This window comes from Calidris pugnax, unplaced genomic scaffold (genome assembly GCF_001431845.1).
Source record: "Calidris pugnax isolate Ruff unplaced genomic scaffold, ASM143184v1 scaffold44, whole genome shotgun sequence".
Lineage (NCBI taxonomy): Eukaryota > Metazoa > Chordata > Aves > Charadriiformes > Scolopacidae > Calidris > Calidris pugnax.
Window position 1 is genome coordinate 17,269,831 of NW_015094506.1, and position 25,196 is coordinate 17,295,026.

A 25,196-nucleotide genomic window follows, 5' to 3' on the forward strand; every position below is an offset into this window, starting at 1 on the left:
GGAAGGGGGACTGCAGTGAGGAACTCTACAGTATCTGCAAAAATATTCTTGGGGGTTTACCTTTCAGGTTCACAGTGATGACGTTATTATCTCCAACCAGATATCCACAAGGCAGCAGTTCAGGCACTTCTAGGCTATGAGCTCTAATTACATCCCCTATACAATAGCTAGCAATGCAGTCAGAGCTTAAACCCAGACTAGTAGTCGGATCCACTCGGAAAATATATTCCTGAAAACATAAAACTGGTTATTGAATGGAAGCAGTATGGAAAATATTTTCGTACAGGTAAAGTCACTCGACAAGGAGATTCTTGCAGTAATATTTAATAGAGAACAAAATTCTTAATGTTGCTGGGTTTTTTTTAATGATTGAGGAAATCAATCATTAAAAAAAACCCAGCAACACTACACATAAAGTTTAATAGTGCTGTTAGCTATAAGCCAAAAAACAAAACAAAACAAAAACTTGGCAAGACAACCCAAGGAATATAGATTTTTTTCTTGTGTGAAAAAGAAAATTGAATTAGTACTTGAGTTAATTTTTTAGTATCTTACCTTAAAGAGACGTCTGATTACACCATCTAAAACGTCCCATTTTGTTTTTCCACTGACTCCAATTGATCCTATCAGATATGCATGTGGTTTTTGATCCTGCAAAGAGAGATTTTTGGAAACAGGACTGAAAATGGTGGTAATTATTTTTCTATGAAGATCCATCATTTTCCCAATGAAGAAAAATAACATTATTTAGAATGGGATACATCTTTGTTAATAATCTCTGTGCCAGAACCAGGTATAGATGCTATTACTTTGGTACATCTTTATAAGCAAGGAAACATAGTATCTTATTCTGCTCTTTGATCACATCTGTGTTTATAAAGAGCTGAATATAAATAAAAGTTGCACTGTATTTATATTTTTTTTGTAATACAGAACATGGAAACATGACAATGCAATTCCAAATTGATTACCTCAGCAGCGTATTCATAGTTGCACCCTAAGGGGTTCAAGGCATAGCTCTCATTTATAACAACTTTAAAATGGAGATAACAAGTCCCAGAACATCCTACTACTAATTAAACTGAGAATTGGTACCGTCTGAACCACCACAAAGGCAGAAGGAAGCCATGTGACATTAGTCTATGGAGAGTGCCCAACTATATTGAGTGTGGATGACAGAGAAGAGAGCTGCTATCTTTAGGGTATTTTCCTTCAGTTCCTGGCTGAAAATACTGAAACAAGTTGAGCTGCTATAATGCATGATTAGCCTGAGTTATAATTTTGCATCTAGAACTTTGGCTAATGAACTTACCTTGGCTCGACTATAGCCCTTGTTTATGGTGACTAATATTTTCACGCTATGACCTTCTTTGTGGAGTGCTCCGTCAGTGACATCATCCAACAAAATATCTACAATAAAAGAAGGAAAGTGATCAACCTGACAAATCGCATCAGTTATGTTCACATCATCAGTTCAATATTTGTTCAAAGGACTTTTTGGTTAAAAAGAAAGGCTGCCATCACAATTTGCAATCATTTTAATCTGGATTTATTCCTAATTCACCTTTTCTGTTGGAGATGAAAAAAACCTTACAATTTGTCAATTTTTGAAGCAATATTAGGAGTTTTAATCATGTAGAAATGAATAGGGATTCCATAAATAAATAAATTATTGCATTATAGTCTTGCCTTTGCTTTACTTCTTGGAACTTCTTCAAAATTATCATACAACGATAAAGTAATGTTGTTTAAAACCTAACTTAAGTTTATATCTTTGGGCACTCATTGTGCCCTTTAGAGTGTTCTAAGGAGAAAAACAAAAATCCTTGCATTGGTATGTTTTTTGCTAAATAAAATAGCATTTAATTTCTCTTTCCAGCTGATTTCTTTACTTTCTGTACCCATAGCATGGATAGTCTTTTTTACCTCCCACAATACAGGCTTACAAACAGTATCCACTGGAAGAACACTTTGGAGTCCTCCGGAATATGGAACTCTGTATTCAGCTATTCCTCTAAGAAAAGGTTTCATTTTTCTTGGAGGTAAAGAGTGATTCTTATCTGCTCTGTGCCTCCATTCCTACCTCTTCACTGACTCCCGAAATGAAAAAGCAGGAGGATGCTTTTCTTGCTGAAGGCTGAGCCAGCAGCTTTATTGTAAGGGATAAAACTGGTGTCTTCCTCTAAAAGTTCTCTCAGAGATTTTACTGTTAGACATTTAGACTACCAAATTAGGAGAGATTATGGATTTGCATTTTCTTCAAAGGGAAGCACAGTAATCCACTACCCTAAATCCTGCTCATTCTTATTGTGGTGATTGAAGAAAAGCATTAACTTCATGTCATAGTCTGCACAAGGTCAGATCTCACCCAAATGAAATGAGGTGCCAGAAAGATTCAGTCACTTGTCCAAAGCAAAACCAAAGAAGTCTTATTAATATGACTTCAATGAATACATTAAAAAATAAGTCCTCATGTAAAATGTTTGATAACTTACACTCAGACCTAGAAAATAGATTCTGCTGTTGGTTTTTTGTTTTGTTTTGTTTTTTGTTTTGTTTTTAATGATCAAATGAAGCATTTTTGTTGTCTGATTAAATAAATCCACATTTGTTTTGTTCCAGGCAGACAGTTTTTCTGTGCCATGAACACTGAATGTATTGGCATATTTGACAAACCTTAAGAGTTTCCATAATGTCATAGTTCGTCTGAGGGCAACTGACAATACAACTGATCCCCCTGTGAAATCTCTAAATGACCCTCATGTAGCCTTTTATACACATTCTTCCATAAATCTTAAGGAATGAGGAACCACTCTGTGGCTAGAAAAAAATTCCACTCTCCCTCTCACTGACACAAGGGGCTGAGAAGATACCCAAGGGGGTCTAATTCCATGGTCATGCTAAGTGCTTTATTTACCTCCTGTCAGGCCTCCTGCTTAGGTACCCTTTGGTGGCTCTTGCTCACTTCTTGTCTGAGGTCTAGCACTCTTTTAATCAGACAGTACAGACAGATTCTTGTACTGGTCCTTGTTTGCTGCTCTTTACTCCATTGACTGACTGAAAAACAGGTGTCTGTGACCAGCAAGCCCCTTTCCAGCTTGCCACTCGCACCTATCTGGAGAAGATGGTCCTACCTGTAGGATGTGACAATGGATAGCTTTGGACATTTGCAGATGGTCAGAGTCATTTAGGGCAATGAAGCTGGTAAGGGGTCTGGAGAACAAGTCTTATGAGGAGAGGCTGAGGGAGCTGGGGTTGTTCAGCCTAGAGAAAAGGAAGCTGAGGGGAGACCTTATTGCTCTCTACAACTACCTGAATGGAGGTTGCGGAGAGACGGGGGTCGGTTTCCCAAGTCACAGGTGATAGGACAAGAGGAAATGGCCTCAAGTTGCGCCAGGGGAGGTTTAGATTGGATATTAGGAAAAATTATTACACTGAAAGGGTTATTAAGCATTGGAACAGGCTGCCCAGGGACATGGTTGAGGCACCATCCCTGAAGGTATTTAAAAGACAAGATGACATAGTGTTTAGTAACATGGTTTAGTGATGGCTTTTTATCAGAATTAGGTTGATGGTTGGACTAGATGATCTTAAAGGTCCCTTCCAACCTAGACAATTCTATGATTCTAATTTGGAGACCCTGGTCTCCCAGGAAGTGCCATGGCATTTTTTAATATGCTGAGCCAAAGCCCTCATGGTCTCTCTCAGCTTAGTCCCCAGCATGATTAACCTGTTCGTAACTTGTGGACTTTTGTTCAATAGCACTCCAGCTGCCGCAGAAATCCCACAAGGCTTGGTAGGAGGCTGTCACCCTTCCAAGTTCTCTGGCACAGCAACAAAATAATAATCACAATGATCAAAGAGGCTGGATTCATAATCAAATGAAATCCTCCACTCCTCATTAGGCACCCTTATTTCTTTAATTTCTTATAACTAAAAGTAATTACTTTGCATGCTAGAAAAACATTTAGAATGAATAACACAGAAAATTATATAAAGCTTGTATTATGTTTATTCCTGTATCTAGACAGATTTAGTGCCAAGCCATAAAGTGCTGATAGCTGCTGCTCATGAAAGAGATTCGACAATTACTGTTTTGCAAGAAAGTCTGTTCTGTTTTGGTTTTTTTTTTTTTTATGTATGTGGATGTGTGAGCAGGAACCATAGTTAAAACTTTTTTTCCCTGTTTTTGCAACACTTCATTGTATACCGAGGCCCAGCTCAGGCTCATCCATGCTTAAAGTTAAACCTGGCAAAAAAGTAGGCTGGAATGTAAATAAAAAATATATCGAATTTCATATAAAATTTGATATTAACCAGAAGAAATATTCAAATATCTGTGTAATCAATGACTGGCAAGATAATACAATTAACTGCCAATCCAAATTACAGTCAAGCAGTTTGGCACATTCCCAGTTGTACTCTTGCCTAGACTCTTTCTACAATTATTAGCCACATTTTTATTGCTTCCAGAGACTGCATTATACTTTCTGTGGAGTCTATGCTAACGAGCCCTGCTTTGCTTCTGCTCTGCTCCTGGTTCTAATGTCAGAGACAGCACTTCTGTTTCTTGGCTACATTATCTAAACAAGTGTAGAAGGCTTATTATCATGAACTCCATGGCATGGAAAGTAATCAAATATTAATGTTCAGGATGTGGCCCAAAGTTCTCCTTGCTTTCTCTCATTCACTGAACACAATAAGAGTGCTTGATAAGCCAGGCAGGATTTGGCTCCTGTGATAAATGGTGATTTTGTCCAACGTAGGCTAACTAGCCATATCACATTAAAAAATGTTATGCATAAAACTAACTGAGACCACTTTCTCCCCCAAATGCAAATATGAAATTAAGTTAAGGGAGCTAACTGAATGATAAAAGATTTGTAAACAAACAAACAAGAAAAAGTTCCATGTACTATGCTCATATTTATCCCACAAGGACTAGAGAATATATCTATAGAGTTGTCAAGTATACTACTACGGATACAGTGCTTTTCAAATAAATTGTAAACTAGATGACCGAAGGGTATTGTGAACTAGGTAAGTAGAGAGTATCATAGCTAGGAACTAAGCAAATATAACAGTCTGTTACAATTATTCAGAGCCTTCGAAAGCTACATTTTGAGACACAATTGCCATCTTCTTCCTCATCTCCATTAGTGATTCTATGTCTGATGTTTACCGGAGAGATATGAGGCATTTTAATTTTCAGGCATGCCTCTTATATGTTGTCCATTAAGAGGGTGAAAATAATAAATTCTTACTAAATGCTGAGGCATGTTTACCTGATGTAACAGATTCTGTGATGTTTAAATTGTTCAGAGAAAGTCCTAATGACTGCCGTGACGAAGAAGATGATGTGCTGCTTGAAGACTCTGATGGTGGCCGGGCAGGCTTTCCAGTATTTCCAGTCTCTGCCTTTAAACGGTCATTTTCAGCTTTCAATATCTCAATTTCATTCTGTATTTGAAAGAAAGTAACATAAAAGCACGGGAGGTTATTCTTTTGGAAAACCACTGAGGGTGACTATTCTGCTGCTTGCTGTTTGCCTGCAGGAGCTAACTGGTTTACCACTTTCACAGCAGTATGTAGCACTATATATCAGAAGTATAATGCAGTCAGTAAAAACTGGATTGCCTTTGCTTCTGAAATGAAGGGGAAAAAACCCTATAACCTTGTTTTAGCTTTTGCCTCAAGACAGTTCCTAAACAACAAAAGCTTCAAGTTTCCATGTTTGTTGTACAGTTGACCATAATGCAAGTCTGGTGAGAATTTTCCCAACTATCCCCAGTTTTATAAGCTATTTTATATTGCCAAATATCTTAGGTAAGAGTCAGTTAAGGAAGTTATTGCTAAAAAGTTGGCTATGCCAATGTTTCTAAAGGCACAGAAAATTATCAATGCTATTGAATGTAAAATTTAAGCAGTAACTTCACAGAGGAGAAACAAAATTAAAACTGGACAGTTAGAAATGGATAGTTCAACAGTTTCATAACCCTTCTTGTTATCAGATAAGACTTTTTGATCATTCAAACATGGGATTGTTCACATAACGGCCAGCAAACCCTCTTTGATGAAAACATATCATGACAGATGAATTAGAACAACTCGGAATTTTTTTTAGCTAAATCCTCTGTGGTGCCAAGTGATTATTGAATGTACAATAATAAAATGAAAACTTAGTCTGAGAACAGCCTGGTACCAGCTAAATCTAGTTTTCAGTCGCTTCATGAAGCACAGTACAAAGCAACTGCTTATTCTTGCAGATGGTTTCGCACATCAAATTTAATTCCACATTCACTAACACTGCTAAAAGTCCTGTTCTTTATGAAGGCTGTACAGCTACATTATACAAGTTAAAACATAGGGGTAGCATCAAAAATACCCCTGCAATAGCTACAAAAAGATTAGATCATATAGGCAAAGTTGAGGAGATAGCGAAAAGGAAGAGACAACCCAGCAAAATAGTGACAGAAGGTAATACATGAATGCACCAGTTTAGCCTGGCGTTCAAATCAGGAGCTACGGTGAAATGAGTCATGCAATCTCCATCTACTCTGCAATTTATGCTGATTAATTACACAACTCTTAGCAGTCTTCCATTCAGCTGACTTTAGATTTTTAAGGTGTTTTGAATACACACAATATTCATATATTATTCTTACCAATCCTACTTTTTCCCTTTACCAATCTTCCTCAATTCTCCAAAATGTCACAGTTTGGCAACTCCAAGGCAACTCCTATCCTTTTAGGAAAACTTCAGAAGAAGTGGCAATTAACCAGCAATGGCATCTGAACTAGTCGCCTCTGTCACGTCCTGTTCTCCACCATTGCAATTAACTGTATTCTATCCCTTACAGTTCCTAAATATTTTGTTGGCTCCAGGTCAAATGCTTTACTTATGTCTGGACAATTGCAACCCATATTACAGACCAATTTTTGCTTATTATTCTCCCTAATTGAAGTTCTGCCAAAGACCCCATAGCAATGTTGGCACTGGCACCTGGTGGTGTGAGCACCTGGCCGGATGGCAGGTAGCATAGATGTTTAAAGGTGTGCCTGAGGCTATAGGCATGGTATAACCAAAGAGGTCTAGAAAAGACAGCAAGCATGCTGAATTCGGTAGTTATGAAATCAGCTGTGTGTGTACAAAATGCCCCAAAGGTGCACCTGACCTAAGCTCCTGGTGCAGAGCAATTCAGCTGAGAAGCCACTGGGGCTGGATTCAGCTGTGTAAATGTGGGTTTCCAGTGTCATTGTAAACATGGTCTTCCACAGGTAGCATGCTACACCTACAAGTCCTGTGCAGATGCAAATACCTGAGGCTGGTTCAAATGGTAATAGGTGCCTATGCTCAACTCAATTTCACCCTCTATACCTATCTTAGGATGATTTTAGGATAGTTCTCTAGGCCCCACTACTGCAGGACTAAAACTCAATTCACTATAACAGGAGCTTATCACCCAGACATCTAAATGTAGCTGTCTTAGTTGCAACCTGAATCCCCACCCCATGGCCTTGATTCTGTTTCCCAAATAGAGGTTTACAGCCTTCAGGGATGTACTAGGTAAGGTATCTCACCTGCCATTCCAGAAGGGCCCAGATCTACTGAAGGACCTATGTCATACTGTGTGGATGTTGTAGATACTTTTTGATACCCAACATGACACTTGAATGTGGGCAACAGAGCTGAACCCTATAAAGCTCCATGCTCCACTGAAGAACACTGCTATTCTTTTTGCATCCTTTCAGCCTCATGAAAGGGAAAGTCATCTGATGAAAAATGTATGCAGGAAGGATTTGGAGCAGTATCACAAAATAATGTAGAGAAGTTTTAGTGATGCTGGATACAAAAATTCAGTTCAATTTTACATTCTTTGCTTTGGCAAGCCATGACTGGGTTAGGAATCAGAAATGATGAGAGAGTATGCACATACAACCCCAACACCCTCCTACCAACCCCCCCAGCCTAAGGATTTAAAGCTCTGTAGAAATGACTTCTTGGTCTGCTTGCCTGTCATGTTGCTTTTCCCCAGCCATAGGCTTTTGATAACAAATATCCTTTAGGCAGGGATTATGTCTCCTTCCATATCTCTTAAACACCTTTTAGCTATTAATATAAAAGCTAAGAATATCATTATTATAAGGCGAAAAATTATAATACCCATCCTTTGGAAGCACTGTCAATCTAGCAACTTGCATTGTATCGACATTTGTTTTGGTACCTGAAACAAAGTACTGGGAAAGGAAACACACCAGACATACCTTTGGGGCGCACCTCTGTCATCATTTAAACTACTGCACTGACCTGCATGCGGTTCATGGCTTCCCGAATCTGATCCAGATGGTGTGCAGAGCTGAGGGCTTCAAGACGAATATCCGTTAATTTTAGCTCTTTCTCCCTCAGCTCACTCTTTAGCTGAAGAATAATTTCAGCCTCTGCCTCTGTGCACTCACAGATCCTAAAGAGGAGCACGAAACAGGCAAGAGATTAAAGGAAGGTTTTTCCCCCCCAAAGCAATGTCATTACTAAATATCAAAGTACAGAAAATGCTTGCTGCTGGTGAAACCTATGAGTGAAGAAAGAATCTTATCAAAGAAACATGAAAAGGCTCAAATTGCAAATTAAAAAAGGAAAAAGCCCTCTCTAGATGAAATGATCAGCTTGCTTCATACCTTTCCAGCTTAGTTCACATGGTGAATATAAGTTGTGAAAAACTTTTCAGAAATCTTTTTTTTTTCAGTGTGTATCATCCATTCATTTTAATTTGATTTTATATCTGCATCATTTCTTTGGTGCAAAGGTCATGATTCTTCTAAACAATAGTCAAAACTGAAGTATGCTGATTAAACTGTGCTACTGATATTTTTTATCTGTTAGGCATCAACAGCTTTCTCTGCTTTGAACAGGACACAAGGAGACAATCCTTGATTTAATGTTCCAAAGATTTTGATCTGTAATCATTTTGATTTGTGATGGTTGACTTTTTGCCTATGGTCTGTCATTTGGTTATGTATGGTATCTGAAATCATGCTGGTTGGTTGTTGTTGGGGGTTTTTTTGTCCTTAAATATTGGATTAAAAATAATTACTGTATGATTATTTTTCATGACCATTAATTTTAAGGGAAAAAACCATTATATTGTGAGAAAAGATCAAAACATGACTGGCCCAGGGACCCACAGCTGTCCAGTTCTCATGTTAGACTGTTTTGCTTCTCTGTCATCATCACACCTAGTTCTGTTGCATAACAGAACCAGTAGAAAATAGAACACTGAATTTTGGCTATGTTGTTACACTAAGCAATATTTTCAGTCACTAAATGTTATTTGTTCTTTATTATTGTCACTATAAATAGTTAATATTTGCAGAAGAATTTAAATATGAAAAATATTTTATAGTAATAAGTATTATTATTCAGATTATTACTACGAATATACAAACAAGAAACCGAGGTCAACTTTTAATTGCCAGAATGCATGCAAATGCATTTTGGGAAAGAAGATGCAGCACTCTTCAGGTCAGCAGTTGGGTATACAACTCCATGCCCCACACTCAATTTTACCGGGATCTATGCTTGTAGATCACTTGACCGTTTTGCCTTTTCTTTGGTGCCCAGACTAGAGATGACCTGCACACACATGTATTAGACAGATGCAATTGGAAGAAAGTAAAGGTAATGGTTTAGAACATGAGACTCAGGTCAAGAAAACATATAAAGAGAGCGTAAGCAAAAGGAAGATGAAGTTGTTCATGGCAAATAAAAAATATGGCAAATTGAAGAAGGAAAATAATGAATATCAGTCACAACATGCACAAATAATTTAAGTGTGAGTAAAAATGAATAAAGGCATACACTAGGGTTTTTTTTTTTTTCAAATATTATGATACAGTTTGTGGTTTGATATGCCTATACCTATGCTAAGCAAATAAGAAAATAAATTTTATTAACATGCATATATTATCTTGCACAACAACCTGGGCAACTGGGAAGTCACATACGTATTTGTTGGCTATTTTCTTTTTGGAGTTTTTGCAGTACATCTTGAGAAGGGATGGACAAAAAGACCTTGGCAAGCCAACTTTAAAGAAGATAAAAATGTACCAGAAAGCAGGGCTATGCTTCTGGAAGAGGCAGGAAAATCTGTCTAGACTGGTAAGATAAGCAAAACGGAAGCAGGAAGTATGAACTGAATTCTCTTTGGCAGATTCCTGAGCTCTTCAACACTCGGTTCCTACAACTGTAAATTACATAAGATGAGACCTCATCAAAAGAAAGAAAAACAAAAAGATAAATTAGCATTCCTGAGCAGTCACAGAAAGAGGCTGAGAAACCTGATCAGACTTCAACCAAAGGTTCAAAGCAGTTAGAAAGAAGGAGTTTTACTTTTTCTTTCTTGTTGCAATCTCAGAATTTTTAAATCAATAGGTTGCTTTGAGTAGAAGGAGTAAGTGATTCATGATCTTTGAAGAGAGGCTACTGACAATTATGAAAAGTCTTGAAGGTGACAGAAGTTTAAATTATGCAATGGAAAACCAAGTCTTCCAAAGAAAGTAACATTATCAGTATAACAGACAAGGAAATGAATCTAAATAAATATATTATACATGATCTCTCCGTGGAAGGGAAGTAATCTATGTTATACTGTGTAGAAAGGTCACAATAATAAAAATTCAATAATAGAATCTGGAAGATCATTGTTTTAAAATGTTATGGAGGAAGAATCTGAAGGCTGTGAACTGAAAAGAGTTTATGAAGTTAAGGCTCAGAGACAAAATAGCCATGGGAAGAGCTTGGGATGAAAGACTAGATATGTAGTTTTGCCCTTGATAAACTCTGGAAGCACCAGTACTTCTAGAGAGCAAGTCAAAAAGGCAGAGAGAAAAGCAGGGCTGGCAGAAAAGAAACAGGATAAGGTTATGAGCAGATCTGTAACTCATTAGTAAATAATTTTGTAGAATAAAAATGTTTTTAAGTTCAGGCACTTTCTATTAAGGCTTTTACTAGTGATTTTTAAGTTGATAACAAATCAGACTGGTCCCAAACATGTAAAAATCCTCCTCCCAATGCACATGTATACCTGAAACCATAAAAACGTGAGGTTGCTATAAAAAAAAACAAGAAGAAAACTAGAGACTTAGATGAGTTATTCCTCTCTAGTCTGTAAGGAATGTGAGGAAAGAAAAACATTTATTGTGGAGGCATTTCTTTTTTGGGAATATTTGCTATCAAACTCCTAAACCTAGTATATAAAAAACATGAGAGTCTATAAAAAGTTAATCATAAAAGGCATCTAACTTCTAGTCATGAGACTAGAATTCCCCAGGTGCTTTAAAGGAGGGTAATTGTGACCTGATTATTCTCAATTAGTACAAGAAAAATAAGGCTGGACCTGTAGTATGCATTTGTTGGTTCAAAGAGGTTGGTTTCCTCTTATTGGAAAAAGTTTTCTGTTTAGCAGAATGAAAAAAGTAGGTAGAATAATATGAATGGGAGCTGAGAACTCTCTAAGAAGAATATATTTGACATCCAAAAAATGATAAAGAAATGGGACGGCTTTTGACTGATGACTTGTTCTCAGTCCTGAAACTTTAAGGATGGTGATTTGAATAAAAAATAAAGGTAAAATCCCACAAAAAATCCAAGCTGATAAAGTAGGGGAAATAGATTAAAAATTATATAAATTAGTAGCTAGAAAGTAGACAAAATAATAACAGAAGGGATGACTGTCTTGTAAAAATTCATAGCTACCTGGAAAATAAAATTATATTTTTAGTACGTTATGAAGAAAGGCAACTGCAATGTTTGGCTTTTACTAAGTGCATATGATAAAGTTGTTAACACTGCAGGGAGAGCACAACACAAGCTTTTGGATATGCATTTGGAAAGAAGTTTGTACTGCCAGATGATTTTAGATAAAGGCTGTGAAAGGAGGAAGCAATGACCTATGAAAGAGCTGTTGGAAAAGTAGTGTTTAAATGGAGTGAAGCTCACGAGAAACCTGGCAAATGGATGGAGCACAAGATTACGGCTGTTGGCATTGGTTTTGGAACTGCAAATGGCCACACCTGAGAAGGTCTGTTTCATAGTCCATCCCATTTGGGAAGAAAGGTTTGCCAAGAGAGAGACTTACGCAGATGCTGACTGTGATGGTTTCATTGACGTTGCCCCACACTCTCCTGAGCTGTGGGGCAATTTGGGTGACGAAGGAAGAGAGGAGTCTGTCAGCTCTTCTATGTCCGAATGTGAGGAAGGGGGCTTGGTGGACTTCTTCTTTCCAAAGGCCTGTTTGAAAGAGCTTCTTAGCTGGAAAACAAATATAGAGTAAGATCATTTTCCTCATCGTGGCAATTTGTGTGCAGCTCATGTTTCGAAGAGTTAGTTTGCAGATGCCATCCTAGCCACTGCCTGAGGTCAGTATACAGAAGCAAGGTATTAACATATGCAACACAGTATCTCTAAAACAATGATACAGTGCTTTGTTTTGACTTTATTAATCCAGCGCAGCGCAAACGTAATGCTATGGGAAAAGTGCAGGACCGAGTGGTACAGCTATGGGAGAGGGGTGCTCATTTAAAACCATTAAGCCCCAGTGGAATCCCATTCCCATGGCATTCCCTTCAAGGGTTGGCTTTAAATAACCACTTTGCATCTAGGTACAAGCAGAACCTGCTACTAGCAAATGCTGAAATCAAAAGACAAGTCCAATTTACTGGGTTTGCCAATTTACTTTCCCTGTTAAAAATTTGAATGGTCAAACTATGCAAATGCTATGGTTTGGATCACAAGCGAGAGGATTTAAGCTGGGACATGAGATTTGCTTTGTTGTACTGCTGAGAAGAATGTTAGCTGAAAGGTATATACTCTTTGCTGCAGTTTCCTTTAGAGTAGTAAGACCTCTGAACGTACAAGCATTGCCTTTTCCCTCTAGAAGCTCTTACCCGGTATTGAAAAGGGACAGAATAGCCAAAGAGCCATTTATTTCAGGAGCCAATATGGCAACAGTTTTGTCTGCAGTAAATTTCAACTAGCCCATTTGTTGATACCTTTATCTAAATACAGAAGTTGTTCATCTTAGGAAAAATGTGGTGGGTTTTTGTTTTTACTTCAGAAAATTGTTCTAATTAAAATTGTATAGAACTCAATGACAAACTGGTTCCTCTATAAAAAAATGAGGTATTCAAACATGTTTTTTTCGTTATATACTTCGAGAGTGGGGAGTGTGACCACGGATCAGGAAAACATTATTTAAGTTCTTTTCAGCTCATGATATCTAACAAGAAAGAAATGGATTTTGGCTACACTCCCCCTTTCTATAGTCTAAACTTTGAGATTAAAATGAATAGAGACAAACTGAGAAGATGTACAGGATAATCTGTTTTTAGAAAGTATAAAAGCCTACTGCCAAAATAAATAGCAATCATGCCAAGATAGGGTTCTTTATAGATGCATGCCAAATTTTCCGTGGTTTATATTCACCTCACTTCCTCTAGAGTTCACCTTGCAGAAACATGAAAGAGTGTGGAATTACAAATCAAGGGAATGAAGGCTAAGCAGTATTTTAAAACAAATGTTTATGCAGGTAATATTTTTAAAACAATAAAAACATATTTTCTGATTATTTACTAAAAGTATTTGATTAAACCCTTAGAACTCTGTGGTATTTGTGTGTTCCAATTGAGAAGCATCTTAATTTCTTTAAACATTGTACTACTTTTACATGAGAATTCTTAACAGATTTCAACTCCCTTCATAGCTAGTTAACATATTTAAGCCAAGCCTTTGAATCGAACTCTGACTGAAGAAAAATCAGGGTTTCAATGTGGCCCAGAGATGGTTTGGGTAATAACAGCTATTTCAATTTTTTTTTGAGTTATCCTGACTTATGCAAATAATTGCCAGATGATATTCGAGAATTTGTAATTTGCTGCTAGTGTCACAGTATGGATACACGTGAATTGCTATGTATCTGTCTAGCCCCGCAAGAATATTGTAGATGAAATGGACCATTATGCTACTCCAGCACTAGGAAATGACATAATAGCTAAAAGATAGGTTTAAACCTGCTGAGCACTTACCCAGTTTTTCTTTTTCTTTTTCTTGGAGTCAGCGTCATTACCACTGCCAATGCTTGAATGGCTCGTGGCGCTGTTGATGCTGGAAACACTTTCTGAAGAATGTTGCCGCCTTATACGTAAATCTAAAGAAGAGAAATTACAGTGAAATCCATCTGTCTCTGTTTCAATATAATAATCACTCTTGGATTTATGTAGCATCTTCCTCCACAACGGGAGCCTAAGCGAACATAAATGTCCTTGATGCTTGCAGTGGCTCAGATACATGCTATTGCAGCCTGTGAGAAACCAGGGGTCAATGGGGATGTGTACAATCAGCTTAACACTCAGGAGCTTCTCTAAACTGGGGTCTCATTGGCATGAAGGCATTGACCCTACACAGCAATCTATGCAGGTGTAACCTCATAGCTAAGCATTACAGACGGATTACTTGACTTATTGCTATCACATGTACTACGGCTCTTTTCCTGAGGAGTATAGACACTACTTGACTTGTAGTAGGCCTGATCAGTGTTCAGATGCTACTTTCTAATATACCATGATGGAAAAAGCCAGGCAGGAGTTTATTAAAAATGAATGAAACAAAATAACTAAGAAGTGGAGAATATTAGAAATGGCTGGTGAGACATTTGAGTTCAATTTCTTAAAAGTCTCTGGTAACTATATCTTAATCACTGGAAAATATTCTTGCAGAACATACTCACTAATACCAAGGGAAATCACTTTTTAGATTATTTTTGACTTCCTAGAAGTTAGCTTTGCTATACTCAAGTCATGCAATGAAATGACCTTAAGGCAAACATCTAAATAATGACCTCTTTAAAGAAAGATCAATGACACTGTCAAAAAAGAATGCTGCTGTTATTTTTTTTCTTCAAGTAATTCCTTTGCTGTTGCTTATCAAGAGGCACTTTTGAAGTATATATTTATCATGTGACATCTGCCTAACTGCAATGACAAATTAATTCAGAATCTGAAATTTAAAATGCCTGCTTTCCTGCACTGATTTAGGACCTCATGAAGGAGCTGAGCTGTTGTCAGTCTATCTCTTAACGAGTACACAGATTTTCAGAGGTACAACTTAACACTGGATTTTAAAGCTATGACCATGTTTCGCCATAAGACTTCACTAGTGTCTTGGGTGTACCTCAATATACAACTGCAGTGATGGGGTGAACTCTTGACACCCAGAAATCAATTCCTGACCACCCAGTTCGGAGAAGACAAGGCTCCAGGAACTCTGGCAAACAGGAAGCTCACTCAAGGTTTCCAGCTCTGGAAATACCACAAGTATGCCTACCATGCACTGCAGAATGTGCTTGCCCTTGCAACAAAGTCCCCAAAACAACAGAAAAGCAGTGACTTAGCTTTTTTTTTTTTTCATGGAGAAACTCTGCATTTATTTTAATAATGATGAAAACGTACCTTTGTGGGTGTGATCAGGACCGTTCAAGGCTCCTTGAATAGCAGCTTGTGCAGCAGAATTTTGGGCTTTCAGCATTTCAATGGTTTCCCTTAGCTCTATAAGCTCAGATTCCTGTGGGAAGAGCAAAGAGAGCTCAAAATATATGGCACAAAACCAATGTTTGTCTAAGCTAAGAAAAAAAAGACAAGATAAGAGTGGTCAAAGCGAAGTTCATGGGACTGCTTGGGTGAACATAAGGGCAACAACTAAGTAGAGTGCATATTTTCTCTCTAAAGATATTAAACTCAACTAACATACTGTTTTGCACTTACTGTATAAAAAGTGACCATCCCATTTTTAAGGAAAATAAAACTTTTAAAATAAAGACGAGTCTATAAAGGGTCACAATTAAATACCGTTATAAAGTTAAGAGAAATCCAACAATTTTATTGCAAAATATAATAAAATCATTTGAATTACTTCCCTTAGTATGTGAGGCTACTGATTAATGGGTGAATCTCAACTTGAATTTGTGTATTTTTCAAAAGATTTAACTTGCAAAATAATAATTCAATTTAAAAAACCCTGTTAAATAGCAACTATTCTACAAGTTGAAGTAAAATAACTCCACTTGAATGCAGAAAGTTCTGTATTAGAATGCATAGCCAATTTTAGTTGAAAAATGCTTTTATTTCTGCTGCATTAAACCTGTCCTTCCAGCCTGCATTTATGTAATGAGGATTAAAGGAATTTAACTTTAACAACAGAGAAAAGAAGAAAAGGAAAAGAACATGTTTCAAATCTTTTGGGAAAGAAGCTTGGAGATTATGTGTTTCAATGTCACTGCTTAACCTCTTCTGGAAAGAAAACGTTCTGAGGGAAAATATGCTTTGTTAAATAGTCAAAAAAATTTTTTTAAGAAAATTCCACTGTGTTTTCTTGCTGAAGATGAAAAAAGCAACACAAATATTTTCTATCCTATTCACAATGCGTCTCACCATATTTTATTTGTTAGCGCTCAACCAGACTGTGAAATGTTATTTTCATAGAAAACTACACTGACTCTAGTGCTGACTAATAACTCACTGATACACAGTTTCTTTCACAGTTTGGCTCAATGAGGCCTTTCTGTGTATAGGATACTGCTCAAAATGAAAAAGGGCAGGAAGTTGATGAAGTTCAATCCTGGAAGGTGCTAAGCAACCTCTTAATCCTGAGTTTAGTACAAAGGCTCACATTAAATTTACTACCTATCAGGTTTAGATTTTTTCCCCCAATAGTCAAAACAGCACAGTGAAAACCAAAACTGCTCTCTCATGAACAGGATACCTAACCTGCATTAACTCTCTGAATAGAGTCATTTTTCTCTACTTAAAGTTCTTTCCTTCCCATAATTCTATTATTCTGACAAGAGTAGCAGGCTGGAATGAAGTACTCCAGCAAGTTATGATCAGTCTTTGTTATGGGATCTTTCAGTAGAGATTAAACCTAGAGTTGCGTATGTTTTAATTAAATCTGGAAACGAAAGATTTTATCTTCAAGCTATTCTATAATATTGTCTGCATAAACCTGATGCTACACAGCTCAATTCTCTTTGAGTTTTATGAAGATTTGATCGTGACAGCCATTAAAAAAAGATCTGTCTGTCTTACTGTCACAGCTGTCCCTGTTTCCTTTCAGTGTTTTTTAAACAAAACTCTAATATAATCTGGTAACTGTTTTCCACATTAAATCATCTGCTTTTGTAAACATACCTTTTGTTCAGCTGTCATTGTTAGACTTTGCAATCGGCCAGTCATATTTCCCAAGCTTTTTTCAAAAGCTGCTACTAGGTGAGCCTGTGAAAGAAACAGAAGACAACGTTCATCATGACAATAGGACAATTTTCCCATATCCATTTGGTTTTTATAAATATTTTTTCCCTCCAAGCTCATCTTCTGCAGCTCTTTTCTATTATTTTTAAACTCAGACTCAGCTAACTTGGACAGGTGAAGTAGCCAAGAGAGCCCAGGGTTCCTCAGGCTTCTTCAGCCCCCAAGGAGATCAGCTCAAGGATCTCTGCCTGGAAATGAATTATGGATTTAATGCTCTGCTTTGAGTTTCCTGATACATTGGCCAAAGAAGTCTGCTCCCAAACAGAAGTCAAGGAGTAATTATTTTCAATTACTGGACCCTTCAAAATGGAAATTCAAGTACTTTATCTTAAAAGGTAAGTTTTAGCCTCACAAATAAAACACTCCAGAGGGATCTTAAGACGCAAACAAAAAATATCAGTTAGTTTTATAAAAGATCATTACTTAGCCTATTCATCTTATATCAGTTATATATATGTGGATGTGCTGTGTGTATAAAATTAATAAAAAACTTATATAAAATATAAACATAATGTTTATAAGTGTGTAATTGTATATATAAAGCACAATCTTTAAAACTGGAAGTCCTGCTTCTCAATAAGAAAAGCAATAACGTTGAAACTGATTAAAAGTTTTTAAAGAATTAAAGCTTCATTTTATTTTCTAACAACATTCACCCCATACTCTATGCAAGCAAAATATATGCAAACAATACATCAACTCTTTATTGGTTCTAACTTCGTTCTAACTAATCAAGCTTTGTAGGCAAAGAAGGGCAAGTGATCATAAAGAAACCAACAAGCCAAGACAAATTGTACAGCCAAGGGAAATTAAGAATTTAACTTTTATGAAATTCCACAAAATTCCATCCATTCCTCTCACAATGCCAAATAGTGAAAGCAGAAGGAAATACTTATTTTCTCTTTAACATCTCTAAAGTAGTAGTAGGCAAAGTTGTCAAAGATAGTCACCACAATACACTTGGACGTATAACTCAGAAACAACATATTTATATGCACAAATGGATTAACCGAGCTTCTTCACTGAGAAAATTTATTTTTTATTATAGCAGTACAGGCACACAGACTGCCTGGCAAATTTTCAGTTACAGATTTGCATGCTTGTACAAACATACTTGAAATTGTTCAAATGTATGTGGTTGTATTGAATCTGAGGTATAATCAGAAAAGACATGGTCCAAAAAGGATTCTGTTATGCACTTCAGGGGAAGGAAAAGAGCTTCTTGCCACCTTGCTCTGTATATTATACTTCAAATACAAAGAGGTTATCATATATATAATAGTGGCCCACTTCTGTGTCTCTACTTCAGAGCTGTTATACTGATAAGTGGCTTTTGTATTTTGTAAATAAATTTGGATTGCTATAAACATTTTGGTATCTTGTAAACTCCTTTTCTACTTATTAAACTCACTATAAGTTTATACCTTGTAAATTATATTATTAGTAAATAATTTATTTAATTTCTTACGGGTATAGTGTTCAATCCACCTGCTTTCTGCATCTGCAGGGATTCCTTTGGGATAGAAAGGATAGAAACCCCAGGGACTAACTTTTGATAAACAGAGAACTAGATACATATGCAATTTCTTAAGGATTAATTAGAAATCGTATGCGCTTTACTCTTGAAGTTATAAATTTAAATAAAATTAACTTGGAATATGTGTTAAATGCCTGTCTGAAACCTATCAAGTGATAAAAAGTTATTCTAACTTGTTTGGAAACTATACCCTTTGATTGTTTTCACTACTCCATTTCTCTGATAAAAGTAACTAGTTTTGAAACTTCCTTTTCACTTTAAAAATTAGCCACATCTTAAAAATATCCAGACTAATTTATGGGGTTGTAATTCCAAAGACGATGACCAGTGACCCAGAAAACAATCAGAGACAAAGAAGATGCACTACTACAGAATTAGAGCCAAATGTCTCTTTATGACATGTGTTTAACAGGAAACTAATGGAGCTCACTGTTCCCTGCCTCATAAAAAAATCTATGGCTTGGCTGATGGCCTGCAGTTCTGCTTTACCATGAGAATAACAATGGGGAATGAGGGCTTGAAGAGAGGAATCATTTGCTTAATTATGCATTGCTTCTGTCCGTTTCTCACAATTAGACTGTAATAACCACAGTCCTTTGGTACCTAACTATGCATATTTGTGCAAAGTATTTTCCTACTCCATAGCTACAACTTCAGCTTATATTGTACATGAATAAACGACAGCGAACTTATAGGTAAAATTAAGGAACTTATAAAAATTAAGAATTAAAAAGTATAATTAAAAATGTCATTAAAGGTCACTGAAACTATTAAGTTATTGTCTGGCAGTCTGTAGAGAAAGAGCCATGGCACACCTATAGATTCTCACTGAAGTTCAGCCTGTGATAGAGCACATTACCTTCTTGGAGTAGCACACTAAAATTTTTGCATCATAAACGTAATTGGATCAAGATGATGGATCTTTCCTAACTCATTTGAGATAAAGACTATCAGGTCTTCATTTGCTAATAATAAAGAAACATAATTCAAAGGCCCACCACTGAAAATGATTCAAGAAAAAACACGTCAATTGCATTGTTCATTACAACAGTGTTTATCAAAACAGAATACTCTTCTCTAAAACAGAATGTGTTAAATTTACATTCAGAATAATAAATTGTGCTGCCTTTCCCCATGACAGCAAATGTTTATTTTTTCAGCAGCCTAGGAAGCTCCTACTTGCTGAAATCTTATGCAGATTTGTACCAAAGGAAATACTATGTAACAAAAGAATAAAAGTTAGTTTGAAAAAGGTTAGGTTATCAGTATATTTATATGCGTGTGGAAGTATATATAAAACATATGTATGTATATATTCCTGTTTAAGATAAAATTTTGCATTTAAGTAGTTAACTGCAAAATAATTCAGAAAATAAATGAAATAAAAATAAAAAACTGTGACATAAAAAACACTCATTAGAAATTAAAAATTCTAGTTAGATACTTTTTGTACACTTTGAAATTTGGTAATTGATTTTGTTTGAATTAGTAATCCTCAATTTTTGAGGATTATTTACTTTATCCAAAAGGATCCATTCTTTCATTCTTGTAAAAATACTTAGGAAGAGTCTTTCTAAAGTTACAGACAGTCTCTCATACCTTAGAAATATCTGTGTTAGATTTGGTAGTTTCATTCACTGTCTATGTCATTTGAGTACCATACAAAATAGCCTGAATACTGCATGTGCTTTACATAACACTTATTCTAAAGTAAAAATATATCTTCACAACTGAATGCAGCACTTGCACCTGGAGATAGATATACTGGAGTGAGAGCTAAGTAACTGGGCATTACTGGAAGCGTGCCTACAGCAAAATATATCCATCTTTAACACGATATGTGTATTAGATACATAGACAAGATACGTAGATACATAGACAGCTCTTAATCTGTAGATCCACTGCATATGGATTACTTTTGACTTCTGTTAACATCTGAAATTCCCACTGGAAATAGCCAAAGAGATATATGCTCAGGGAATCACTTCAGTGCAAAGATGGCAGGTTTGATTTTAAACATTTCTTTCTCAGTAAAGGATCCCAGCCAGCCAAGCCCCAGATAACCCCAGCTCTTAGGTTTATAGCCCATCCTGAACATGACACGGCCATATCCAAAGACTACTTGCTGACACACTTTGCGATTTGATCTGCGGTGTGCAGGTTTACAAAACAAAGGAAAAGAAATAAATTTCCTCCCACCTGGCACGGCTGAATGAAAGGAGGTGTGAGAGGCCAGAAGGGATCGGGCTGCCTGCAAGAAGCAGCTGTACATCTGGTGACCTTTTCTGCTCGCCGCCTGCTATGATCTTGTTGTTTGGCTGTAGGATAGTGGTTCAGAGCCGGCCAAACAAGAGCATTAGCCAGAGAACCCCCTCCGCTTTCTACCGGCATCCTGGGTCCGCTACAGTCCGCAAGCACGCACCCTTCAGCTTTGTACAGTACAAAGCACTGATCAAATCCCTCCGAACAGGCTGGGTTCAGGCTGCCCGCTGGAATTTGAGCCCTTGTCAGTCACGTAGGAAGTCTGCCGGTTGGACACTTTGCGCACTGAAAACAGGCCCTTTCTTAATTAGTATTGAGACTTGCCCTTCAGCAACATCAAAACAGGTGCCAGGGGAAAAGCCAGAATCTCAGAAAAAAAGAGTAAATTAAGCATCCAAACAACAGCTGGGCCCTGCTTGAATTTAATCGTATGCAGGCAAAACACTTTGGGGTTAATCAAATGAAATAAACTGCTGAAATCAAGCACAGTACTTGAGTCCAGCTAGCAAAACCTGAATAATAAATGAAAAATATGAAAAGTCTTAGCAGAGGTTTCCAAAACGCCTAGAAATGCTATAACTTCCAATTGATAGATTTTGATATAAAATAATGTATCAAGAAAAGGCTTGATGAAATAGGTCAGCTTGCAGCCTGACAGTCTTTGAATGACACACGTACTACTGCCACCAAAGGTCTTTTGTGGTGAAGCAAAGAGAGACACAAATAGTATTGAAATGAGATGAATACGATGCTCTTTTTTCACTCACATACAATACTTTTGCTCAGTTCTACAAAGGAAAACGGTAACAACAAACTCAAGCCTGGGATGAACTGTGAGGGGACAAAATTTCTTGCTATCAATACTTTCCTTCTCCAGACCACAGCGAGGAAAAAAGTGCTGCCTATTTTCAGACACTGAAAGTGTGGAAATTTAGAGGAGCTTAGGACTAAGGCTATGATGAATGCATTTATAGCAAAGGCATCAGGAAGGACTGAGTAATTTTCTGGTCAGCAAAGACACTGTAGAAGATACTCTGTTCATATAGCTCTCTGCCTGCCAGAGGTGGATGGATCTACAGAAAAGATAGGCAGTGATCGAATTTTTGTCTGCATTAGACTTACTGTTCATTCAGGTTTTAGCCTGCTGGTGTGCAAACATGACTCTAAATGAGGGACACAGCAGTATTATCCATTTAGAGCAAAACATGGTTTTGAATTCTACTTTTGAGATTAGGACTACTTCTCCTTTAAATGTCAGATGAAGTGAAGTCAGGGCTGGTGAAGTATATCTTTTAGACTAGGAGATAAATGATAAATGAATACATGCAAGTAAAGCGTTGCTAACTCAGTACAAGTTCATGAAAATTAGAAATTTGTCAAATTAAATCAAGTATTTGTTAGTTACTCTCATATTTTTTTGAAAAGTATATACTCAACTGGCATTTAAATATCAATTCTGTAATTAGACTAAATTTCAGAGGCCACATCACAATTAAAAGGTTGTATATACACTCTGTAAAGGACTGGCAGAATTAGTACTAACACATCTGTAAGGGGTCTCTTTTGATCCTTTGGACTTATATGGAAGTGTTTTATTAATGCTTTACATCTTCTGTACCAGAAATAGCACAGAATGAACTCAAAACCAGGCTTCCTGTGAAACACTGTTCAGTTTTTGTTTTTTTAAAGCATGTATCTCATTGACAGCATCCCCAAAAAATATTTATGTGAAATATCTAGTAAGATCTACTTTTCTACTTCTCTTTTAAGATTGCATTCATTGCAAAGGTGTCTAAATCCCTTGTTCATGCCTGGAGAATTTGAAGCCTCTAAGTTTCATGCTCCTGACAGGTTTAATTTTGAGGGAATTTCCACATGTTGGGGATTTGGAAGAAGGAAAGATTTCTCTGGTACCATTAAAAAACCCCATGTGCTAAAAGGATCAGCTTTAGGGTTGCTTATAGAGTTTAGAGTTTAAAGTTTAGGTTTAGAATTTAAAGAGTGTCTCCATGGAGGTGGATTAGAAGGTGAGTGACACAGTCAAAAGAACATGATTAAATAAACCTTTATACAACATGTGGCATACATGTACATACATATATAAACACACAAGCACATAGAGGTTTAGAAATGAGGTACCTCTGAATAGGCAAAACCTATATATATATTTTTCTTTTTTTTTAAACTGTCCTGTTGAAAATGTTACCCATCCAATTATATCAGCAGAAAAGCTGTGGGCATTCTTACCAAGTGTTCAGAAGTCCAGAGGCAGTACATGGGACCAGAACTCCAACCAATACAATGTGAGCAATATAAATTATTTCTCACCCATGCAGCAGAATTAGTTTGAGTGAAAACCAAGCCAAAATGTAATTAAACATTTTTTGTTTGACTCAGGTTCTTTGAAATATGGACTAAATCTAATTGTAATTTGTAGCTGACTGAAAATTTGTCTTGAATAGGTAATGTTATTAGAAACCAGACAATATGGTGTTTAGTCCACACAAGGAATGCTGGCCAAAGATATAGTTAATGACTTCTAAATAACACTGGGGAGGGATCAGATACAATTTGCCTAAATGAACTGAACAATGGCCTCATTGCCTCAACTTCGGAGGAGAATGTCCTGCCATCCTCAATCCATTGCACTTGTTGCTACGGCAACAATGCTAGAGCATTGCTGGGGTAACTGGAAAAGGATAGAGACTAGAGTCATCTTTCAACTCTTCCTTTCAACACATTAGCAAGAAGGAATATGCTGGTGTTTTCTGTTCAGAGCTAATGGAAGACGAGAAGGGAAAATTGCTTTTTCGCCCATAGAGTGAAGTGAGGAACAGTACCAAGAGCTGAGTTATCACCATCAGTGTGGCTCCCACACCAGCTCTAGTACAGGCACTTGAGCACAAAATTGCCACAGGCAAATGATTTAGTCTTACTGATATGGTATCACTTCCCAGAACCACAGAATTGTTCAGGTTGGGAGGGACCTTTAAAGATCATCTAGTCCAACCCCTGTCTGTGGGCATAGACATCTTTCACTAGATGAGGGGCTTGCTGGAATCAAGCTAACTCCTCTGGATAAAACCAGCTGCTGCTGTGTGGGCACTAACGGGGCACTCAGAGTGGATGTGGGGATACTCGTGATTGTGCTGTGCCCAGCCACAGCCCACCTCCCTCTGCTCCCCACTGCAAAGTAAAGCTGCTATAGCCCTGTGTTCCTGGTGGAAAGACAATGTCCTGCAGAGAATAACAGACTTGCTAGTAAACACTACTACCCAAGGCATGCTAACTTAGGTATTCTGACCTCTTGGTGTTGGTTTTGGTTTGTTGCTCTCAGGATAGGTGAGTGAAGAACTGCCCAACCTGGTAAAGATGAAGATCAGTGTCTACAATATGAGGGAAGGAACCTCATGCCCAGGATAGGCATGCTGGCTATTATTTCCCAAATGAATAACCCAACTCAGAACCTCTCTTTTGAATTTACAAACATTGCAAGACTCCAATATTGTCTGCTTCTCAGAACTCAGACCAGACTGGTGATCCACACAGCTACAGGGGTACAAATACCCAGAGGTGTTCTGCAGCCACCGAAACAGAGCAGAAAGTGCTAAGAGTAGTTCTTCTACATTTTCACATGTAGCAGTCCTAAGAGAACAAGCAGCTTTCACACAGCTAGAGATTATTTTCTCTCAACACGAACACAGTACTCCTTTACCAACTGAATAATTCCTTGAAAATAATTAATGGCAGTATTTATAGATCTAAATACTCAGTATATCTACATTTTGAAGAAAGGTTGCCCGTGACATCAGGAAACTGCCTTCTTGAAATCCAAAATGATATTCTCTTGCAACTGCATCTCAGCTTTCCTTAGGAATCGTAACTGTAGTTATATCCTGCATTGCATTTAAAAATCACTATACAACAGACTCTTCGGTAACTATCCAGTAACTTCATCCAAAACCATAGTAATCAGACAGGATTGTAGCTCACATTCCCTACCTGGCATTATTTTCTGATAAGATGTTCAATAGCTCATATT

The 25,196-nt window shown here is 37.1% G+C and overlaps 1 protein-coding gene across 3 annotated transcripts in view; it reads right to left on the minus strand.

Annotated features, from left to right (window-relative positions):
* The window catches only part of NAV3 (neuron navigator 3), a 448,741-nt gene that overhangs the window by 11,713 nt on the left and 411,832 nt on the right, over positions 1-25,196 (minus strand). For all 3 annotated transcript variants that reach the window (XM_014963931.1, XM_014963933.1, XM_014963932.1), the window contains 9 exons: positions 17,236-17,319; positions 15,502-15,613; positions 14,080-14,201; positions 12,135-12,307; positions 8,309-8,462; positions 5,286-5,460; positions 1,313-1,410; positions 556-651; positions 61-229 (listed from right to left, as the gene is read on the minus strand). In XM_014963931.1, the coding sequence (XP_014819417.1) occupies positions 61-229; positions 556-651; positions 1,313-1,410; positions 5,286-5,460; positions 8,309-8,462; positions 12,135-12,307; positions 14,080-14,201; positions 15,502-15,613; positions 17,236-17,319 (1,183 nt within the window). The remainder of the gene's footprint in view (positions 1-60; positions 230-555; positions 652-1,312; positions 1,411-5,285; positions 5,461-8,308; positions 8,463-12,134; positions 12,308-14,079; positions 14,202-15,501; positions 15,614-17,235; positions 17,320-25,196) is intronic.